The 23,999-nt window shown below is 39.2% G+C and overlaps 1 protein-coding gene across 4 annotated transcripts; it reads left to right on the forward strand.

Annotated features, from left to right (window-relative positions):
- Positions 1 to 2,860: 2,860 nt before the first annotated feature.
- On the forward strand, positions 2,861 to 23,747 carry NEK3 (NIMA related kinase 3). Of its 4 annotated transcripts, none has more exons than XM_059902974.1 (16): positions 2,861 to 2,932; positions 5,324 to 5,493; positions 6,980 to 7,073; positions 7,475 to 7,572; positions 8,806 to 8,889; positions 9,698 to 9,765; positions 9,856 to 9,942; positions 11,985 to 12,039; positions 14,770 to 14,970; positions 15,514 to 15,586; positions 17,348 to 17,394; positions 19,488 to 19,590; positions 20,438 to 20,554; positions 20,816 to 20,950; positions 22,608 to 22,734; positions 23,167 to 23,747. In XM_059902974.1, exons 2-16 carry the CDS (start codon positions 5,377 to 5,379, stop codon positions 23,246 to 23,248), a joined length of 1,488 nt encoding a protein of 495 aa, XP_059758957.1. In that variant the 5' UTR covers positions 2,861 to 2,932; positions 5,324 to 5,376; the 3' UTR covers positions 23,249 to 23,747. The 4 variants fall into 4 exon arrangements, with proteins under 4 accessions (XP_059758957.1, XP_059758956.1, XP_059758958.1 ...); XM_059902973.1 differs by lacking the exon at positions 2,861 to 2,932 and adding an exon at positions 3,070 to 3,154; XM_059902975.1 differs by lacking the exon at positions 2,861 to 2,932 and adding an exon at positions 3,200 to 3,610.
- The last annotated feature ends 252 nt before the right edge of the window (positions 23,748 to 23,999 follow it).

The following is a 23,999-nucleotide window of genomic DNA, read 5'->3' on the forward strand; positions in this document are numbered from 1 at the left end:
GGAAGAAAAAAAAAAAAGACCATTCCTTTTCCACCTTCTTTTGAGGTTCAGAGCATCCAACTAGATTGGTGGTTCTCAATCAGGGGCTATTCTGTGCCAGTTCTCCCCACTCCACTGCCACCTCTCATCCTGGGACATTTTCAATATCTGGAGACAGTTTGTTACATCCGAGGGCAGGGGGTACTGCTGGCATCTGGCGGGCAGAGGCCAGAGATAACTGCTAAACAACCTACAAAGCACAAGGCAAGCACCACACCCTCACCCCCATAACAAAGAATTATCCAGCCCAAACGGTCAACAGGGCTGAGGGGAGAAACCCTGAACTAGATTACTGGCTCCTGTCTCCCTGTTAATGCCATCTGATGACCTCACCTCTCATTCCAATGAACTGTGCCCCCACTTCAGCAACTGATTCCTAGGCGGCAACACGGACGTTGGCTTGCAAAGAACTGCGGCCACCTCTGAAATCTTGAGACCTACGGTCCTGTTTTCTTCACAACTCCTCTCCCACCAGCTGTCTCCCTTGTTCCCTCCACGGTGGTTCTTTGACTTCATTCAGACCTCTAGCTCATCATCGAGACTGTCTAGGACAGCACTAGAAACAGAAATATATTGCAAGTTACATACGTAACTTAAAATATTCTAGTATCACTCCGCGCTTTCACTGCCGAGGGTGCGGGTTTGATCCCTGGTTGGGGAACTAAGACCCTGCAAGCTGAGCAGCGCGGCCAAAAAAATAAAAAAAAATCAAGTCAGCGGTAATTAACATACAAAATGATTAATGGGATATTTTACTTTTTTTTGGTATTTTACTTTTTTTCAAATTAGATAAATGAATGCAATTAAATTTTGAGCATTAATCTTTCATCTAGTAATCTTGCCAAATTCATTCACTAACTCTAAAGTTTGTAGATTATTTTTCACAGATATAATCTTATTTGTGAACAATGACAATATTATTTCTTTCATTCTAATATTTATGCCTTTTATTTCTTTCTCTTGTCTTATTGAGCTGTTAAAATCTCCAGTAGAATGCTGAGTAAAACGGGCTGGCAAGAATCCTTGCGTTGTTCCCAGCAAGTGGGGAGGGGTCTTCAGCCAGCCATCACCATTTGATTTTATTTGAAATTCTGTGTGTATTTTACATTTACAGCACATTTCTGTTTGCACCAGCAGCCAGTTTTCATGTGCTCAGTAGCCACACGTGTCTAGTACCTACATAATGGATGGTGCCAGTCTAGACTTCACTTCCTTCACAGGGATATTCGGTCTAGACACCGAGGTGTGTCACGTCAATCATCCTTATATCAGCACCCTTAACTCCCTTGTCCTAGTGTACTTCTGTTATCTACATAATCCCAATTTTGGATTAATCCAAATTTCTTACTCCTAGAGATGACTACACAATTATTCATTAGAATCACCTCTGAGCTGCTTGATCACCTTTGCCCACATAAGCTTCTTCTGGTATTCTGAAAACAACAATCAAAACTTCACTACTCAGAATTTTACTGTATAGAACTAATAAATAATATAAAAATCTCGATTAAAAAAAAAACCTTCCTCTTCAAGATTTCCATATGCTATAGATGACTTAATTTTCTATTTCATAGAGAAAATTGAGGCTTTCAAGATTCCTTCTCCTTCTTTAATATTATCTACATCCATCCACATCTTTATTTCCTCTTCTGGTCTCAGAAGCAAATCTGTCTGTTCCTCATTTAGTCCAAGGCTAATTCTCTTCCTGGGCTCTAAAAGCCGTCCTTTCATCTTAGCTAGACCTTCCTGCAGAATTCCCTGGCGGTCCAGTGGTTAGGACTCCACGCTTTCACTGCAGAGGGCCCAGGTTCAATCCCTGGTCCGGGAAACTAAGATCCTGCAAACCACAGCCAAAAAAAAAATAAAATAAAAAATAAAAACACATTATTTGGATCAACTAGACCTTCCTGGCCCCCCTCCCCCTAGCACTTTCAGCCTCTCTTTCCTTCCATTGGTTTATTACCTCTCAACATATAGCTACAATTTCCCCATTAATAAAATACTCTCATAAATAATCTTGTGCTTCCCTCCACCCATGGTTATCACCCTTTCTCCTTCTCTTCAAGGCTAAGTATCTTGAAAATATCCTGAACTCCTTGATTCTTCTGACCATCTCACCTCAGCTACTGCAATCTGGTTTCTCCCATATCACATCACTGATATACTTTCTTCAAGGTTACCCATGACCTTCTGTTGCTAAATCCGATGGGCTCTCTTCAGACCTTGTAATTGGGTCAGCTTTTCAGACTGTTTATCACTGCAGTGTGTCTGACATTATTGCAGCATAGTGGTTAAGGGTCAGACTGGAGCCAAACTGCCTGGGTTCTAATTCTACTTCTACCACTTATTAGCTGTGGGACCTGAGGCAAAGAACTTTACCTCTCTGTGCCTCAGGGATAATAATTGTACCTACCTTTAGGGTTGTTTTGAAGATTAAATGAGTTAATAGCTAACAGTTTAGTCCTATCGTATGCACTTTACATGCTAAGCTCACTTAAAAGAGTGCTTAGCCCCTCGTAACTTGTATATGTTATCTATAATAATGGATAGGTGTGGCCATCTTTGGGGGACCATTGATCTTCCCTCCACACTTGCCCAAGTTCACACAATTGGTAAGCTGAGCGCTGTGCCCATGAAACTTATCTACATGGGCTGTTCGCTTAAACTGGAGACAGAACTTACGTTTCGTGAAGGATACTTTCCCTCAGTATTATTGGCATTGTTCTGGAGCGACGTGGAACACCACTTTGAAAACGCGCCCTTCGTAGGCCCGGCTACCCCTAGAACAGCGCCTCCCTCTCGACCCGGAAAGCTTACTTCGCCGGCAACCCGAGAGACGACCCGCCGGCCCGCCCCCCGGAAACGCGCCCGACTCAGGACCTCTGGGAAGCGGGTGAGCAGTCTGGTCGGGCAGGCACCGTCGGGGGGAACGAGGGTGGGGGCGGCTGGGCGCTGGGCGCAGGGCACTGGGCGGGCGGCGCCCACGCGGGGTGGGGGCGAGCGGGACCCGCGCTCCGGCGCTCGCGGACCCGGGCCTGGGGGTCGCGGGGGCAGCGCGGGCAGGGATGCGAGGCGGAGCGTCTTCTCCGGGAGTGAGGATCGGGTCTCCCCCGAGGTGCGGTCCCCGCGCTCACCTTCTAAGCTGCATCCTACATTTGCATTTGCAAATCACTTGATTAGCCTTTGATCGGTATAGGCCTGCGAAGCGACGCTTTTGTCACATTCAGAGCATATACAGGTCTTTTAATGAGCTTAGGTGTGTCATGAGTAACAGGGGAAAACGTGGGCAGAAAGGACCAAATGTGGTTTTCAGCTAAGAAAAGTCAGTGGTTGTTCTTGCTTATCAGTTACTGTCTGCTCACAGAATAAATACCCTAAGTAAAAAAGAATAAAAATATGGGAAAACTAGGTCTTCTTGTCAAATCGTGTAATGCCAGGGTCAGTTAGAATAGCGTCAAAGAACTTTTTTCTTTCACGTCATATCCAGAAAGATCTTACTGTCCTTGAAAAGAATTGTTTCTGAAGACCATGCATCTGATTTGGTTACATGGAGAAATTCTAGAGTCTCCTGGTGAGTCTAGGTAAACAGGAATACAAATGGTCGCTAGAACTGTAGGTTTTGGTTTGTGATTTTTGCTTTACCCGCCATGCTCTCCGGACCGCATAAATCTTTGTGGTGTGATTTTTATGAAAATAAAACACTACAAGTAAGTTTTGTGAAAATCAAGTAAACTCATTCCAGTGTTTTTTCTGTAATGAAAAAAAAAAAAGCATCACTTGTCTAAGGTTTAATAATAATAATAGCTGTCATTTATTCAGGGCCCCCTATGTACCAGGTAAAGTGTTAGGAACTTTATATTCATTCTTTCTGATGTATTAAGAGATCCAGCGAGCTGCTTCATCCAGGAAATATAAAAGGGAGACTGAAGTTTAAGGACTCTGCTTAACATGTCTTCTTCGTCCCAGGCACCTCCAACTCGGCATGTCCCCAAAGGAGCGCATGTCTCCCTTCCCCACGCCTTTCCCCTCCCACCCCACTCTCACCGCCAGAAAAATCAAACCAAAAACACCAGGCACACAACCATCATGCCTTTCCTTTTTCTCAGGGAAAGGTATCAGTATTTGCCCAATTTACAACAGAAACCTGAGTCTACCTTGTTCCCTTCTCCCTATTTGTCCCCCGTAAATCTGTAACCAAAAATCTTGCAAGTTCTTTCTACATGTTCCTTCCCCTTGTCTTCATCCCCCTTGCCACCCCCCCCATTCCATTGTGTCATCATTTTCCTGCCTTTTCTGTGGTAGGAGTCCTGCTCCGGCCCTCCTCCTCTCTCCCCTGTCTGGTCCATTGCTCTAAAGCCAGCATGAGTAATTTTTCTAAGCTGTAAATCTGCTCTCTTGGTTAAAACCCTTCAGAGACAGCCTGTTAATTACCCCAGGATAAAATCCAGCAGCCTGAACTTTGCTTACAGTGACCTTGAGACAAGGCCAAGTTTGCCTTGCTAGCCTTACTGTCCTCTTTCAAGTCCTTGACCTGAAACAATCTCTTTTGCTCTTAACTATGCGATTCCCTCTGCCTCCATCATGTCCCTCCTCTTTGCCTAGATATCTCCCATTTATCCTTCAGGCTTCAGCCTAAATATCATCTTCCTAACTCCCCAGGATACCTCTGCCGAGGGCCAGCATGACTCTCCCTGTAAGACTCGCCACCCTGCATTTGTTGAGGGCTGTGGTCCCGTCTGCTTTGGAGTGTGCATGATGGCTGGGGCTGAATGTTGAGAGATTTGTTCAGGATTATAAAACCTGGCACAGATGCTCTGTGTCCACCTGTTGAATGAATAAAGGAATAAGTCGTCCTATCATGGTGATTAGAGCTACTTTGAATTAATTCTGCCTTTTGAAAGTAAATTTAATTCTCAGTTGTTGTTGTTTTTTTTTTGTGGGCGAATCTTTTGTTTTTTTTAATTGGGGTATAGTTGCTTTGCAGTGTTGTGTTAGTTTCTGCTGTACAGCAAAGTGAATCAGCTATACGTATACATCTATCCCCTCTCTTTTGGATTTTCTTCCCAGTTAAGTCACCAGAGTACTGAGTAGAGTTCCCTGTGCTATACAGCAGGTTCTCATTAGTTATTTATTTTATACATAGTAGTGTATGTATGTCAATCCCAATCTCCCAATTCATCCCACCTCCCCCTTCCCCCCTTGGTGTCCATATGTTTGTTCTCTACGTCTGTGTCTCTGTTTCTGCATTGCAGTAATTCTCAGTTGTTTCTGTTTTTGAATCTAGGTTGGGCGAGCCGGTGGTGACTGCGGGGGTGGAGCCCCTGTGCGGTGCCCAGCATGGACGGTTACACGGTCCTGAGAGTGATCGGGGAGGGCTCCTTTGGCAGAGCCCTTTTGGTTCAGCAGGAGAGCAGTAATCAGATGTTTGCCATGAAAGAAATAAGGCTTCCCAAGGTCACTGCTAAAGCAATTAGCTCATGTTGAAAGTGTACATGTAATTTGTATAGGAAAACAAGTTCTTGAAATTTAACATGGAATTGCTCCTTTGTGCAAAAGATTTAATGGGTTTATTCATTAGCTTTACAAGGTCTTGATATATCTTACGTGGTTCTTAGGATGTTGTAATTAACAAAAATAATCAAGGTTTGGGTGGTGATTGCTGTTTATCTCAATGTGAATAATTTGTAATAATTTCCAATTTTGCATACTTAAGGGTGTAGGGAAGCTGCCCAAATGCAACTGGGGTGCCATATTAATGAAAAAAGGAACATCAACATACAGTGAAGAGCTGAGACCTAAAATGCTAACCTTTGGTATCAGGGAACCTATTCTGTGGATTAGTTTATAGGTTTTATTTCCCTGTAAGATGAGGAAAGTGCTGATTTATCTGTACAGTTGACCCTTGAACAACACAGGTTTGACTGCTGTGGGTCCACGTAGATTTTTTCAATAGTAAATACTACAGTGCCGTGCGATCTGAAGTTGGTTGAATCCGTGGATGCAGAACCGAGGAAATGGAGGGGTTCCTCCATACATGGAGGGCCAGCTATGAGTTGTACTTGGAATTTCAACTGCGTGCAGTCAGTGCCTCTAACCTCGTTCAAGGTCAAACTGTATTTATCACTGTGTAACATAGTTGTCAGGTGAAAGAAGCCATACCATGGAGGCTGCCTAATAATGTTTTGATCAACTAAAAAAAAAATACATTTTAATAAAATTCTCAGAGTATTTTTTTTTTCCCACTGCAATCTTGACCTTGTTTAGTGGGCATCAGAATCACCTGGAGAGCTTGTTAAAACAGATTGCTGAGCCTTACCCCTGAGTTTCTGGTTGTGTAGTTCCTGGTGAGCCTGTGAATTTGCATTTTTAACAAGTTCCCCGCTGGTGGGACGCTGCTGGTCTGAGCCCCCTTGGGCTGGTACATAATCAGTTGCAGTTTCTTAATTATAAGACAAGTCATTCAGGATTTTATCCTCATAGAGTAAGTTAGGGGATAAACAGTTTTGGAAACTTACTTTGCATATGGTCTTTGTCCATCCTTGCTGCTGTAATACACGAGTATATATATTTTTCATCTGAACCAGTGGGCTGATAAAGTGATGCAGACAGTAAAAACATGAAACCCCTAGTTTTTCTTTAAGGAGCTACTATTGTTGATGGCATACTGGCTCTCCAAGTCAGGTTATACTTAGGCTGATGTTAAGAGTAGTTTACATTGTATACTTGTAAAGATACGAGGTCAGCTTAAGCATGCATATAGCCATTGTTGAAAAATCTGCACATGTTTTCTCGTGGAGTTTGATAAGCTCAAGTTGGGTCAAAGTACAGTGCTATGAAATTGTGTCTAGCATTGAAATATCATACAAACTACTATAATATCGTTTTACTATCAGTTTTAGTATCAAGTATTACATTTACGCTTATTTAAATCTCCTTCTAGTCTTTCTCTGACACACAGAATTCTAGGAAGGAGGCTGTTCTGTTAGCCAAAATGAAACACCCCAATATTGTTGCCTTTAAGGAATCATTTGAAGGTAAATATGAATTTCCCCCAATACATGCATTTCTGAATTTGATTCATGGCCACTGGGGCTTTGTTTTTGTTTTTGTTTTTTTTAATTTATTTGGCTGCGTCGGGTCTTAGTTGTGGCCGGCGGGATCTTTGTTGCGGCATGCAGGATCTTTCATTACGGCACGTGGGCTCTTCCTTGCGGTGTGTGGGCTTCTCTCTAGTTGTGGTGCGTGGGCTCAGTAGTTGCAGTGCACGGGCTCTCTAGTTGTGGCACGCAGGCTTAGTTGCCCCGCGGCATGTGGGATCTTAGTTCCCCGACCAGGGATCAAACCCCTGTCCCTTGCGTTGGAAGGACGATTCTTAACCACTGGACCACCAGGGAAGTCCCTGGGGCTTTCTTAAAGAGTCTTACATTTGTTTTAGCTGAAGGACATCTGTATATTGTGATGGAGTATTGTGATGGAGGGGACCTGATGCAGAAGATTAAACATCAGAAAGGGAAATTGTTTCCTGAAGATATGGTAAGAGACCGACTTACACAAGTTTCCCTCAAGGTTTGGAAGCAACTTTTCTCATAAAATTTGTATGTGTTAAAATAAAAGCATTGCTGTCTGTGATTACCTGACACACTAGTTAGAAATGACTCATTTCTGTATCCATGATGCTGCTTGGTGAGATGTGTCTGCCTGAGATGTTTTTAGGGAGTAAAATAGATATAATAATATAATAGATATTCACCTGCAGGTGAAGTTTATAAAATATCAAGGAATAACACTTCCATGTTTAGAAGAATTTCAAAATTGTGTTATTTATCATAATTTCTACTAGACATTTAAAATTTTTATTTTTTGTATTGAAATTTTAGAAGGCAGATGGATTTCTTTTGTATTTCTAGATCATATGAAGAATGAAGCCTGCATTTCTGTTTTTCAGGATCACCTATTCTTAGTCTTTTTCCTTCTACAGTTTAGCATAGTCTCTTAAAATACTTACTGCCTTTTTAATGGAAAGTTGTGTATTAAATATTATTGGAATGAGTTGACTAAGGAAAATACTTCAATAAACAGCTTTACCGGGGCTTAGTTTGATACATGGTATAACATATTTTGAGAGTATATTAGTATAAATATTTTTCATCTAGAGGTTGTCTTGTTAAGAATATGGGTTCCATTGTAGCATGTCAGCCTGGCTTCAAAGGATTGTTGGTAATATAATGAAATCTTTTAATGTTAACATATGAATATTCTGAAAAAGTGAATGAAAATCTGATGTAATGATTACACTATAAAAAGTTATAGCATATTCATTTCTAAACGGCGAACTACTTTTATACGTGTATTTAAGAAATATTTTTATTTGGTTAAATACAAGAAAAATATAGTGGGATTTTTATTAAAATAAATTGTTGGGAATTTCCTGGCAGTCTAGTGGTTCGGACTCCACGCTTTCACTGCCAAGGGCCCGGATTCAATCCCAGGGGGAACTAAGATCCCACAAGCCGCGTGGCATGGCCAAAAAAGTAAATAAATAAATTGCTATTTGGATCATACATAAGACGATGACACATATGGGATTGATTCACAGCTTTTCTGAATTTCTCCAGGCAACACTGAATCCTGTAATTTTCAGGAGTTCTGTACTTATATTATGTAAAACTCAGGTCAGCCAGGGCCTGAAGATGATTCTTTGGGATTTTGGGTTGCCATGAACCCGTTATTGCATTCTTGCAGATTTGCATGCTTTTTTCCTTACAGATACTTAATTGGTTTACACAAATGTGCCTTGGAGTAAATCACATTCACAAGAAACGTGTGTTACACAGAGATATCAAGTCCAAGGTAAGTGGAAACATTTTGGTCCTAAAAAAAAAAAATCGAAAACTATTTCATTCCATGTTTTTTCTGTGTTATTCTCTTTCCTTTTGGGGCATTTTTATCTAGTTTAGAAATATTTATCAATGTAATATTGATATTTATGCTAGCCAAATAAGGTAGTACTTGAGAACAGGTCAGTAAATCTCTTTAGTAGTGTATGTTAATATGTTCCAGCTCTCTTAGTGACTGTTTCCTAAGACCATATGTTCTCAGATGGAAAATGGTTGAGACCGGGGCCTGCCACCTGGAGTTACGGGGACACAGGTTCTCCGGTCAGTTGAGCAGGGTCTGCCGATACAATCTGAAGTTTGCCTGTTAGATTTCTAATCAGTCATCCTGAATTCCCAAGCAGGGAAGTGCAGCTGTCCAGAGGGTATCTTGTCTTTTTATGTTCCATTCGAGGACTCGGCTGTCAGCATTTCTACCCTTGATCTCCATCATCAGCAGGCTTTGAAAGACAGCTTCTGCCGGCGCTCTCTGCCTTATATTTGTTTATTTATTTATGTTTTATACAGCAGGTTCTTATTCGTTACCTGTTTTATACATATTAGTGTATACATGTCAATCCCAATCTCCCAATTCATCCCACCACCACCACCCCCGCCCCGCCACTTCCCCCCTTTGGTGTCCATACGTTTGTTCTCTACATCTGTGTCTCTGTTTCTGCCCTGCAAACCGGTTCATCTGGACCATTTTTCTAGGTTCCACATATATCTCTGCCTTATATTTGAATGAGGGCAGATGTAATCTGAGCTCTTCTTTTTCAATGCAGAATATCTTCCTCACCCAAAAGGGAAAAGTAAAACTGGGTGACTTTGGATCTGCCCGTCTTCTCTCCAGGTACGTATGTCCCTTCTGTGGTAGTGACAGTGTCAAAACATCATCATTCAGGAACGCTCTGTAATCATTCGTACCTCTCTCTGGTTTTAGTGCCATGGCGTTTGCTTGTACGTATGTGGGAACACCTTACTATGTGCCCCCAGAAATTTGGGAAAACATGCCTTATAACAATAAAAGGTAAGTGATGTATGTAGTTGGGGCAGGGCTGACAGTTTGGTACAGGCATTGTAGCCTGCAGGTGAAGTTTGGTTTTTAAAAATGTATATCTGAAAGCAGTGTAGAATTTAAATTCCCAGGCCTCTAGATGAAAGTCATAATTTTCCCACTGTTTTAATCAGAGCTGAGAGGAGCTACATGTAAATGCTGAAAGAAAGGCCAGTCATTTCTGGGGACAGTATGCATTATATTACTGCTTCTCAAACTTTGCTGCTCCCGACTTTAAAAATCCCAAAGCGCAGGTTGTAGCCATATCAGTTAAATCCAAATGTCTGGGGGTGGGCAGCAGGCATCAGTAATTTTCCAGGATCACTAAGTGAGTCCCATGTGCGGCAAAATTTGGGAACCACTGGATTATGTCATTGAGTTGACATTTACAGGACTAAATAATAAGCACTTGACTGATAGGTTCATTGATTATCAGAAGATGGTATGAAGTCCTTATGATTTAAAGCATAATTTTTTTCTGAATATAAGTAATATGTGCCCATTGATGGAGTGGGTGGGCAGGGGAAGGATTGGAAATGTAGAGATATACAAGAAAGGAAATGGTGATCACCCACTTTTACACAACTACTGATAACATTTTGGGTTTTTTCCCCCATCCATTCTCTTTTTCCCCTAAACTTCATTTGTATACTCTATATACAATTTAGTATCCTGCTTTTTTCACTTTATATCATATTCACTTTATCCCATATTAAAACTCTGCATAATTGTTGTTAATGGTTGCATAATATTTTAATACATGGGTCTTCCAAAATTTATTTCACATTCCTCTGTTACTGGCCTTATGATATATTTCCAATTTTCAGTATCCTAAACAGTGCTGTGATTAATATGCCTTTTGTGCATAAATACGTCGTTGTTGTCTATCACATTCTTGGCATGAATTCCTAGAAATAGAAACACCCACAGGTTCTTGTTACCATCTGCCAAGTTGTTTTCTGAAAAGGATATGATAATCCGTAATAAATAGACTCCTTTAAGAGTAAAATTGACTGAATTGGAGACAAAACAGCTATGAAGGGACTTCCTGGGACAACTGGGGAAATCTGAGTTTGGACAAAATATTAGACAATAGTATTGAATTAGGTTTAAATTTCTTGGATGTGATAATGGTGTTGTGTTCATGAGAGAGCGTGTCGTTGCTCTTAGGAGATACATGTTGATGTGTTTAGGGGTGAAGTGTTTGATGTCTGCAGCCTTTCTTTCAAGAGGTTCAGATCTAGAAGGAAGAGAGGAAAAGCAGGCAAACGTGGCAAATGCTAATGGCTGAGAAACCTAGGAAGGAGCATATGGGCATTTACTACTTTCCTGTAGGTTTCAAACTTTAGAAAATTAAAAGTTGGGGGAAATAGTTGATTAAAAAAAACACAACAAAACCTTAGTTAAAATGAAAAGAATATCATCTAGAAAAAGTCTGGGGGATGACAACTAGGTGGTGAGAATTCTGGAGGAAAGTGGAGATGCTTAGTTTGAAGAAGGGTGGGCGTATAGGGCAAACTGTAGAACTCTTTGCTGAGCTTTGAAGAGCTCTTTTGTGGAAGAATAAGAACACTGTCCCTTAGAGCCAGCCACTGGGGGCACAGAGAGCTGTGCATCAGGATGTGTGACCAAAGGCCAGGTGTTGTGCAGGCAGTCTGGGTGGAAGCTGCACTGGATGACTTCTAAAGCCCTTCTTCCAACTATGATAATCTGAGTCCGTGGATATTCCTCTTGCACCAAGTATCGATACTACTGAACTGATACCCGAACAACCCAGATTTGGAGGGGCAGGGGTTGGGGAGCAGTCAGTTTTATTGTGAACATTACTGTTAGTAAGTATCTAAGTGTTAGACCAAAATTGCTGTATATTTTATTTCAATAGCTAAGAAGTACGTGCAATGTCTGTTCTTATTAAAGGTAGAGTAATTTTTAATTTTCTGTATTACAACATATACATATTTTCATATGATAACTCATAACCCACTCATCATTACATTGCTTCCTTATGCTTCCAGTGACATCTGGTCCTTGGGATGCATTCTCTATGAACTCTGTACCCTTAAGCATCCAGTAAGTATGGCGTGCAAAATGGGAAAGGCAGCCTCTGGTTGTATCGGGCTAAGTCCTAAGTAATGTGCCAGATTTCAATTGGTGGTTTGCTTCCTTAGGATGAATTCATTATAAGATTTTCATGTTTCTAGTTGCTGTCATCTTTGCTTTGAGCTACTTTTGTAGTATATACTAATAGGAAATTTCCATGATTTAGTATTTATAGTTCTATATTTAGCTTGCCTCCCTCCTTCCTTCCCTCCCTCCCTCCCTCCTTCCCTCCCTCCCTTTCTATCTTTGTGAATTTGCATATTCTAGTTATTTTGTATAAGTGAAATTATACCATATTTTTCCTTTTGTGTCTGGCTTATTTCACATAGCATAATGTTTTCGAGGCTCATCCATGTTGTAGCATGTGTCTGAATTTCATTCCTTTTTATGACTTAATAATATTCCATTCTATGTTTATACCACATTTTGTTTATCCATCCATCTGCTCATGGACACTTGGGTTATTTCCACCTTTTGGTTATTGTGAATAATGCTGCTGTGAACATGGGTGTGCAAATATCTATTAGAATCCCTGTTTCCAATTTTTGGGGTATACACATAGGAATGGAATTGCTGGGTCACATGGTAACTGCATGTTTGGCTTTTTGCGGAAATGCCAAACTGTTTTCCAGAGTGGCTGCACCATGTTTATACTTACCTTGTTATCAGTTAGATTTCACTTCTTCCAGTTTCTTCTCTAACTTAAATATCATGAGAAAATAGACTTTGCCCTATATTGTATATTTTTTAAAGATATTTTAAAAATAATTTAACATAAAAAGAGGTTAAATCACTTGCCCTGCTTGTTAAGCAGTTGTTTATTACACAGAACTAATAATTAGTGCTGATCCCTATTCAGTGTTAGCTTTGCATAGAAATAAATTCTGTTCTTTGGGCACAGATTTGAACTTGGCTCTAGCAAGCATTTTCACAGAGATGCTTGAGAACATGTAGAGCTCATGAGAGTGAATAATTAAGAACATCCTTCTTTCCTTCCTCACCACTAAATGAAAGTAACTCAAATGGAAGGTGTGCACTTTTTTTTTTTAAACATCTTTATTTGAGTATAATTGCTTTACAATGGTGTGTTAGTTTCTGCTTTATAACAAAGTGAATCAGTTATACATATACATTCATATACATGTTCTTATTTTTTCTAGCAAGAATAAGTAGTAAGGAGTACAGTGCCCTGAATATTTGGCACTGTCTGCTCTGTTGTCTGCTTTAAAAAGGCAAAAGTAGTTCTCAAACCTTTAGGAAATGCAGAAACTCAATATAATGGTTAGAAAGACTGAGGCAAAGCAGAGTCAGTCTTATTTTTCATTACCTGAATTTTTCCTTTGTTATATGCTTTTTCCTTTATTACATGTTGATTTTTCCTTTTTCATATCTTCACTTGTATGTATTAATAGGGTAATGTACCTCCAAGGCAGAATGCCGTCTTGTTCTTATATTAAGTATTACTGAGGCTGACACCTAATGTTAATTGCAGTATGCTTATTTTTTTTATTTTTTATAAATTTATTTATTTATTTATTTTTGGCTGCATTGGGTCCTCATTGCTGCGTGCAGGCTTTCTCTAGTTGCGGTGAGCAGGGGCTACTCTTCATTGCGGTGCGCGGGCTTCTGATTGCGGTGGCTTCTCCCGTTGCAGGGCATGGGCTCTAGGCACGCGGGCTTCCATAGTTGTGGCTTGTGGGCTCTAGAGCACAGGCTCAGTAGTTGTGGCGCACGGGCTTAGTTGCTCCGCGGCATGTGGGATCTTCCGGGACCAGGGCTCGAACCCGTGTCCTCTGCATTGGCAGGTGGATTCTTAACCACTGCGCCACCAGGGAAGCCCCCGCAGTATGTTTATTATACAATGAAAACTTTAAATGTTATTCTGGTATGACATTTTGTATCCCACTGTATTACTTGTCAAACGGTGATAACTACTTTGATGACATGAAAGGTAAAAAGGATTTTGTAGCAGAAGTTTAAAATAGGAAAAGTCTAAAGTGCATTTTGTCAGGGAGCAGGCCTGGGGATTTTTGAGGAGGAGAGAAGCAAAGAAACGTTGCACTTATTATAAGCCTTAATATCATCTGACTTTTTAAAAAGCCATATGTATGTATTACTTTGATGTTTTAAATATATTAAAAATGTGTGTCTGTGAAAACGTTGATTTGAGTAATAAAGTACCCAAAACAGGCACTGATGGTAAGACTTCCTCCAGATGGGAACATCTTTTACTATTTATGTTTACCTTTCTCCTGAACAACCATAAGATTTTAGAATAGTACCGGGTTGGGAGGTGGGGTGGGAGTTTGGAACTAGCAGATGCAAACTATTTGGATAAACAACAAGGTCCTACTATATAGTACAGGGAACTATATTCAACATCCTGTGATTAAACCATAATGGAAAAGAATATGAAAAAGAATATATATAGATGTATAACTGAATCACTTTGCTATACAGCAGAAATTAACACAGTGTAAATCAACTGTACTTCAATAAAATAATTTTTTTGAAAATACAAAGAAAAAAAAGTATGATTAGTAAAAAAAAAAAAAAAGATTACAGAACAGCACCTTAACATCTTTAGGGAGAAGAATTTCTAAAATTAAAATAATTCATATAAATTCAGTTCAGCTGGTATTTACTTATTTCTGTTCTCTTTCCTTGTGTCTGCTTTTACAGTTCAGTTTTGCTTTTTAGTTTCAGGCAAATAGTTGGAAAAGTCTTATCCTCAAAATTTGTCAGGGGTCCGTGAGCCCACTGCCATCCCATTATTCCTATGAGCTTCAGCATCTGATCAAGCAGATGTTTAAAAAGAATCCCTCATATCGCCCTTCAGCTACAACTCTTCTCTCCAGAGGCTCTTTAGCTCGGTTCATCCAGAAGTGCTTACCCCCAGAGGTATGGTACATGTGAGAGTGACTGTGAACAGTTTTCCCAGTGTTTGTTATCTTCTAAACACAATTACATGTTATACATGTCTGTAAAAATGCAAATAATGCAGACATGTATAAAATAAGTAAAAAGTGGTAACGTCCTTTCCCTCCTCTTCTTCTTTACACGATGCTATTCCCCAAATATAATCATGGATATTGTTTGCATTATCCTTCCAGATCTTTTTGGATGTGTATAAATGTCTGTTTGTTTCAGTTACGTGGATTTTTTATTTATTTATTATTTATTTATTTATTTTTCTGGCCGTGCCTTGCGGCATGTGGAATCTTAGTTCCCTGACCAGGGATCGAACCCTTGCCCCCTGCAGTGGAAGCACGGAGTCTTAACCACTGGACCACCAGGGAAGTTCCTACATGGCTCTTTTAAATGGCATTTCTACTTTTCAACTTTATTACTGCGGGGAAGAACATTGATAATTAAATGATGTTATGGCAGTATCTAAAGAAAAGCATCTTTCACATCTTTAAATTCTCTGCTTTAAACTTTCAGATCATCACAGAATATGGTGAACAGGTATTAGAAGAAACCAAAAAATCTATGCATAGTACACCAAGAAAAAAGGGTAAGAATTTTGAAAAGCTTATTTTTTGTGTTCTTTTAAAATATAGTATAACAAAAAGGAAAAATACAATTTTCAGGTTATTAGAGATGATTTCCAGAGATACTCCTCAAATTGAAATTTGCTTATTCCTTCAGGCATAATTCTATACTGAATCTTATACATTTAGTTTTCCAGGGATCAAAAAAAACCTAGTTTGGAGATTTTAGAGATGTAAAGATTGTTCTCTGTTTTATTTTTAGAACCATATTTACTCTAGTTTGTTATGGATCAGGTAGAAGGCTTCTGTGGTCTCACCTAGGAATCTAACCATGAAAATATAATATAGGAAATTGCATCCCTAAGGACCATCTTATAAACAAAATTTTTTAAATGGAGTCTTTTTAAAAGTTGGAACTGACCACATAATAGGTGCACAAAATTTCCATACATCTGTAGTCAATCCTGAGCAAATTTCAAATGTAATTTATTGTCTCTTTGGAAGTTGTCATCTCAGTTTTTTCAAAGCTCTTTTTGTTGCTTTTCATTTGTCATCAATGACACATATTTCATCTGAAGAAATCCAACAATGACCAGGATCAGAGAGAAGAATTAAGACGTGTAGAAGGTCATCCGCTGTAGGGGGATGTTGTAAAACCTCCATTATTTAGTGCCTGTTATCTTAGTGTTATATACTACAAAAGAAACATTTCTATTTTTTTTTAATTTATTTTTTGTTGAAGTATGGTTGATTTACAATGTTCTGTTAGTTTCAAAAGAAACATTTCTAAACTATACTGTTTCCTTGAAGTTAAATTTTAAATGTTACTTTTGTAAAAATGTAAACCCTTTTAGTGATATAAACCCTTCAGTCTTACAATTCAGCATTTTTTCCCGTTACTTAAGAGGTAGTCAGTTACCTTTGCTTCAGCAGTTTCAGTGTTGATTTTATTTTATGTACTGTTTCGTAGCTTCTGTTCACCTCCCAGGGTAGTGGGAAATTAGTTTTAGAATGCTGAGCAACCACAACAAAAGCAGTCTAAGAACAGTTTCAAGACAGTGTAGTTTCAAGATAGGAAAGTGTAGTTTTACAATTTCTAAAAAAAAGAGGAGTAAGCCAGTGGGGAGGAGCCATCATATTGGGAGCATGTGTCCGGTGGTGTCTCCATCTAGTGTGTAGCCAGTGAGACCAGAACAGTGAAAGCTGTGTGAGGGCAGGGGCCGTGTCTCATTTGCTCACTGTTGTATCCTCAGTGCCGTCATCACAGATGCTCAGTAGCAACTGTTTAAAATGCTGAATGAATGAGGAACACGGACCCCAGGCTCTGGCAGCGGAAAATCGGGCAGGAGCCGTCCTGCCTCTGTGACTGCTGCTGGCCCCTCATCAGGGAATAAGTAGCTGATTTCTTGAGAGGGATACCTATTCCACCTGCTGTAATAGCTGTCAGGAAAAGCAGACTGGGTAGCCAGATTATGCGAAAGGTGATAATGACCTTCCGAGTATACAGAGCGTCTTACACCTCCTGGTGCCTAAATGGGTTGGCATAAGTGAATAGAGATGTCTTAACTTGCAGATGTTAACATTAGAATAAAACAGCAGAAATAATCTCTTTTAACAGCTGAGGTGTATTATTAGGCAGTTAAAGCTTGATATCACTATATGGGCTAGTGCTTTGGTTCTTTGACTTTAAAAACTTCATTTGTCTTTGTCACTCAAGCTCTGTGCAAATCATATTAGAAGCCTTTATGTGTTTTCTCTCTACCTTCTCTTTTCTCTTTGAGCAGACCCCAGCAGAATCAGGATAGCTTTGGAAAATGAAGCAAGCATAGTGGTAAGTGCTTTAAAGTTAAATTTCTAAAACTGTCTACTGGGTACCTGGCATCATTAGGTGCTGGGAGATATTTGGAAGACTGTTGCCTGGTCCCTGGGTTCAGGAGCTTTTCATCTTTGGGCCTGTGAAGTAACTGGCACTGTTCTCTGTACTGCCAGCCAAGCCACTTTAGGTCAGCATGTATTTGTTTTTTCATTTCTAATTATTGATGACAAGTTGTTTCAATATAGATGTGAGCGAACTTAGCCCTGCTTATAGGCATGAAAGTCTTGTTTTAGCCTGGCTTTTGGTTGGTTTTGTGTGTGTGGTACTATATATATATATAAAACATACAATTTATCACTTCAGCAATTTTTAAGCCGAATTGTAAGAATTTAATGGCATTAATTACATTCACAATACTTTTTCATCACCCCAAACAGAAACCCATTAAACAATAACTACCCATTCCTCCCCACTCTCCCTTCCACCTCAGCCCCTGGTAACCTCTAGTCTGCTTTCTGTCTCTATGAATTTGCCTATTCTAGATATTTCAAGTAAGTGGAATCACACAATATTTGTCCCTTTGTGTCTGGCTTCTTCTGCTTAGCTTAATATTTTCAAGGTTCATCCATGGTATAGCCTGTATCAGAATTTCCTTCCTTTTTATGGCTAAATAATATGTCGATCACTATTTTGATCTTGACATTTTTCTGTTGAAAAACTTTTAGTGCCTCCCCATTAAGCCCACGAATTGAGTGGACATTTTTCAGCCTGGCATTCAAGGTCCTGTTTGTCTCATTTGGCTCCAGGCAGCTGTGCCCTTTTACATGATAGCTGCAGTTAAGTCATAAATAGTAACAGCAAATCCACTTCCCAGTTTTGCCACACCCAACCCAGTAACTGGTGTCCTATTGATAATTTTTTTCTCTCTTCATCATTTCAATCAACTTTTTAACTCCCAAAGGAAAAGATGTAGTAACAACAAATGATTCTGTTTATGGAATGTACTAGTAATTAAACTTGTAACTTTTTGAATGAACCTTAGATTGTAAATAAATAACACCATTCCCCATTACGTTGCTACAAATGGAATATATTCTGCCCCTGTACTTTTTTCTTTGCATAGTAATATCTGTTTATTTCCAGCTTTATTGAGGCCTAATTTATATGCCATAAAATTTACTCATTTTTAGCGTGCAGTTTGATGAATTTTGGTAATTTTATACAGTCATATAACCAGCACCACAGTCAAGACATAGAAATCCCATCCCCCCCAGTTGAAAATGCATTTAATGCACCTAACCTACCAAACATCCTAGCTTAGCCCAGCCCGCCTTACATGTGCTCAGAACATTCCCATTAGCCTCCAGTTTGGCAAAATCATCTAACACAGAGCTTATTTTATAATAAAGTGTTGAATATCTCATATAGTGTATTCAATACTGAACTCAAAGTGAAAATCAGTGGTTCCCTGCATACAGAATAGTTGTAAGTGTATCGGCTGTTTACTCTTGTGATCACGTGGCTAAGTGGGAGCTTCGGCTCTCTGCCACTACACAGCATCACGAGAGGGTATCATATGGCATATCACTAGCCTGGGAAAAAGAGCAACATTCAAATTTTGAAATACAGTTTCTGCTGAATGTGTATCACTTTCACACCATCATAAAGTCGAAAAATCATAAGTCGAACCATCGTAATTCGAGGACCGTCTGTATGGTAACTTTATAAAATATTTCATTTTGATATTTCCAGCATGAAAAGCCCAGAAATTTTTCATTGCTCATTTCCTCTATAAAGACCTCTCAAATATCTCTGTCATTTTTATATATCCTCTTCACATTTGCAATGACTGATATTAATGGCTATTAAGGTATATGACTATTAATATACATATATTTATACTTATGTATGTGCATATATATGGTTTTTAATATACACATATATATGATTATATGGCTATTAATTTACATGGATATATGGGGTTCTGTGGTTATTAATGTTTAATCCATCTATATTTAAAGTTAAAATAGCTGTCTTTGCCTACTTGTTTACCTTTTTTTGCAGCAATTCAAGCATTACTTAATCTTTATTTTTAATTTCTTTTAAAGCAAAGCGAAGAACCAGGTGGAAAGTGCAGCCACACTGACTTAGAAAGCATTAATAAAAATTCGGTTGAAAGTGCACTGAGAAGAGTAAACAGAGAAGAGAAAGGTAAGTTATTCAATTTCTAATCATTGTATAAGTGGAGAACTGGGGAATATACAAGGAATACCAGTTTCCACCTTACTAGGTCATAGGTTTCATAAGCAAGTAGATAAGCAGATTTGTGTTTGCTTATCCAGTAGTGTTACAGGAATATTTTATTTACCTATAAAAAAAGAGAAAATCGTGTTTATTAATAAGAGGCTTCAGAAAAAATAGTATTTGTTGTGCTCTCCGCCTTAAAAATCCTGGCACACAGTGTCTACCTAAGTCCTCTTGGGCCTTTAATTCTTGTACATTGTGTAATATGTGAGTATATACATAGCATTTTTTTTTTTTAATAAATTTATTTATTTATTTTTGGCTATGTTGGGTCTTGGTTGCTGCGCGCGGGCTTCCTCTAGTTGTGGCGAGTGGGGGCTACTCTTCATTGTGGTGCGTGGGCTTCTCATTGTTGTGGCCTCTCCTGTTGTGGAGCACGGGCTCTAGGCACGCAGGCCCCAGTAGCTGTGGCACGTGGGCCCCAGTAGTTGTGGCATACGGGCCTAGCCTCTCCGCGGCATGTGGGATCCTCCCAGACCAGGGCTCGAACCCGTGTCCCCTGCATTGGCAGGCGGATTCCTAACCACGGAGCCACCAGGGAAGCCCCTATACATAGTATTTTAAAAATTTCACTTTAATGATTAGCTTTACCTTTTCATTTGGATTTCTTTTTCATTCCCTTTACTACTTAGACTTTTGTTAGATCTGAGTTTGAAAGAGAAAAGAAATACTTTTCTTTTAGAGAAATACTTGTGTGCATATAGATGAATAAATAAAAGAATAAGCTCAGCAGTTCTTCTTTACCCTTTAAAAGCCAGTTCACCAGGTCCTCTCAGGCGACAGTGGGAGAGAAACGTATCCAGTACAGCTCTTACAGCTTTGGAAAATGCATCCTTACTCACCTCCACTTTAACGGCAGAGGACGATAGAGGTTAGTAGATTGAATTCTATTATTTTATTATGGAACATTCTCTAATAGTTGTTCAATGAGCCAGAGATTTTTCTTTTTTTTTTTAATGTCACTCTGTGAAGGATATTTGGTTATCACACATCAGAGCGCTGCTCATACAGGCAAGTGAAATAGATCTGGGTAGAGAGTTAAATATAATTAGCTTTGCTTGAAATATGATCTGAAGATATATGCTGAAAATCTTTTTTATTTGGGACTAATTTTTTATCTTTTCCCAACTAGGTGGTTCTGTAATAAAGTACAGTGAAAATAATACCCGTAAGCAGTGGCTCAAAGAGACTCCTGAGACCTTGTTGAACATTCTTAAGAATGCTGACCTCAGCTTGGCATTTCAAACATACACAATATATAGACCAGGTGATTCATGTCTGTTACATAACTGTGGAAACCCTTTGATTTTTTTGAAAAAATTGTGGTAAAATATACATAACATAAAATATACCATTTTAACCATTTTTAAGTGTACAGTTCAGGAGCATTAAGTACATTCACATTGTGCACTCATCACCACATTCCTTCTTCCAAAATGGAAACTCTGTATCCATTAGATAATAACTCCCTGTTCCCTCCTCCCAGAAACCCTTTGATCTTAAAGCTATGAAATATTTAATAGCATTGTAGTTTTAGGTTTTCTTGAATCTTTTCTAGCCAGTCTGAAGCCATAATTAAAATTTCCCATAGAGCTTCATTCCTTCTGTTTGCCCATTTGTTTGCTTATTTTAATAATCATGTGATCACTTTGAAGTGTGGCCCGTTTTTACCGTGCAAATACACCCCTGCTTTAGGGACTCTGTAGCTCAGACTTTATCCTAGTAAACGCTGAGGAACTTCAAGATTTCTTTGGCTCTGTACTTGGATTCTGTTATATTGAATAGAACACACAACAAAAGATGAACAATTAGGATTTGACTTTTTTTTTTATCGTTTCTACAGACATTTTCACTAAAATTATACAACATAATCTTTTAAGATACTATCCTTAGGAATCTGGGCCAAAGGACTGCATTAAGGGTGTGTATGTGTGAGTGCACGTGTGTTTAATTTTGATAATTCAGTTACTAAAGCCGTCTTGCTTGGTTTAAGATCTAAGATAAATTATGCCAAGGAGAGCATGTCATGGTGTGGCAAGCCTTGACTGTATGTATTGTAGCAGATTTAGTGTATTTGTTGATTTGATCAGTATTTATTGAGTGCCTAACATATACTAGGTTAAGATTTAAAAAAAAAGAATAAAACATAATTCCTTCCTTGAAAGAGTTGGTTATTTGGGAGACCAACACACAAGCAGAGCATTGTAGAGCTGTGTACCACGTGTCTGATAGAGCTGTGTGCAGACAGTTATGGGTCCCTAGGAGAGGTGGGTGCATTGGGAGGCAGGTGCTAAGGAAGGTTAATGATTATGACTTTTGTTTTAGCAATTATAGATCCTGGATTTTGTTTCTGGTCCATTGATGAAGATGTTGTCATTTCAGGAAAGTCACTGTTTAAAACATATATCATAGCTCTATTGTGAAAGGATTTTTATAAAGATTGAACCCACATTTTTATGTTAGGTTATTGTTTTGTAAGCAAAAATCTGAAAGTAATTACTATCTGGAAAAAAATGTAAAAACATGCATTTGGTCTTAATTCCCTAATTTTATTCCCCTCCATTGGGAAAACTTAGGGGGAGGCGAGAGCTCAAAGGAGAAAAAATTAACTGTTATCCAGCTGTCCAAAGACAACTTTTAATGCTTTAATATGGGTTCATATATTTGAGGGTTTTAACTATAATTTTCTGAGTTTTAGTTTTGAAGAAAGTGCTGTTTAAAAATTTAATACCCATACTGGTGCTTACTGGGCCTGTTTTATGCCAGAATCATGCTGGGTAATGCAGGGAGACACTACAGAAAAATACAGAGCATGGCATTGCACTGAATTAGCCCACAAGCCTTTGGAGGAATTTAGTGCAACATGAACGAAATAAGTAAAAACTGCTTAACTTGGCATAATTTCTCTTAATATTCCTCTGAAGGTGCAGAAGGGTTCTTGAAAGGCCCCCTGTATGAGGAAACAGAAGCATCAGACGATGTTGATGGAAGTCATGATTCTGTCATTTTGGATCCAGAGAGACTCGAACCTGGACTGGATGAGGAGGATACGTAAGTGATATACGCAGATAGCGTGTGCGTGCGTGTCCTTTAAAGTGTACTTTAATCATTTCTGGTTTAGTGGGAGCTGGTTATATTACTTTCCGTCATTAATGAATACTTATATCTTGATCTTTTGTCTGGCATGGGTAATGTGTTATGGTATTATCACAGAATTCCTGACTGAGCCATGTGTTTATAATCATTTAGCTTGGACTTATTTTTTAATATACCAGATTTTTATATTGAAAAAGTTGTAGAAACTGTGAAAGAAGTGATCCTTTGGAAGGCTAACCATTTTTTTCCCCTCTGTTCAGTTGCCTTATGGAGCTCAGTTTTCAAAAATGTCGGTATTGTTACGGTGGTGTACTGCTTTGAACCCATCGGCAAATATTAACTGTGCTCCTTAAATGGAGGCTTAATATCCAGATTGTTTTTTCACAGGGACTTTGAGGAAGATGACAGTTCTGACTGGGTATCAGAGCTGAAACAGCGAGCTGGCTGGCGAGGAGTGTCTGATGGATAACGCCCAAGGAGACGTTCCGTAGTCACACTGAGGAGATGTTTAACATGAGGAATTGATATTTGGATAATACTTAACTCACGGGATGTGTATTTTCCTTTAGAAACAGAGTGAAGAGAGGGAAACTGAATATTTAAAATTATTCCTGGTTAGTATGATAAGGTATAAAAAATCTAGAACTCTTACGAGTTTTTGAATTCAGAGGAGAAGGCATAGCAGAATGGGTATGAGGTTTGGGCTTTGAGGTCAGAACAGCAATTGAATGCTACCACCTACTGCTTGGGTGACTGTGAGAAATGACTTAACCTCCTTGAGCCCGAATTTCCTCAACTACAAAATGAGGATAACAATGCCTACCTCATAGGGAGGCTGACCTCAGACCATCACGGCAGCCCTTAATGTTATTATTTGCATTGTTATGATTTATGCTTATTACTATGTATCTCTTTTTATATCTCCTAAAGGTTTGAGGATCTAAATATATTTAATTATAACATAATAATGTGTGTGATTTTTTCAGTAAGGCCTATTTCTGGGTAGTGATCAATCATCTTCAGTGATCACCAACTACCAGCTCTCCTTAAATACAGCCTCTCACAGGATGCACAAAAGAGCCCAGGTCGGAGGATCAGCCATGGGAGGAGTGGGGTGAGCTACAGAACTGGTCAGAAGTTGGTGGTCCTGTATATGAGAAAGGAATGGGGCCAAAGGTGAGAAGTCCGTACAGGAAGTAGCAGAAACCAGTGTTGTGGAA

Source organism: Balaenoptera ricei, chromosome 18, assembly GCF_028023285.1.
Source record: "Balaenoptera ricei isolate mBalRic1 chromosome 18, mBalRic1.hap2, whole genome shotgun sequence".
Lineage (NCBI taxonomy): Eukaryota > Metazoa > Chordata > Mammalia > Artiodactyla > Balaenopteridae > Balaenoptera > Balaenoptera ricei.

Coding starts and splice junctions, on each gene's coding strand:
- NEK3 (XM_059902974.1), top strand. CDS start 5,377: ATGGACGGTTACACGGTCCTGAGAGTGATCGGGGAGGGCTCCTTTGGC. Junction 19,591..20,437: donor AGTAAACAGAGAAGAGAAAG/GTAAGTTATTCA, acceptor ACCCTTTAAAAG/CCAGTTCACCAGGTCCTCTC. Junction 22,735..23,166: donor GGACTGGATGAGGAGGATAC/GTAAGTGATATA, acceptor GTTTTTTCACAG/GGACTTTGAGGAAGATGACA.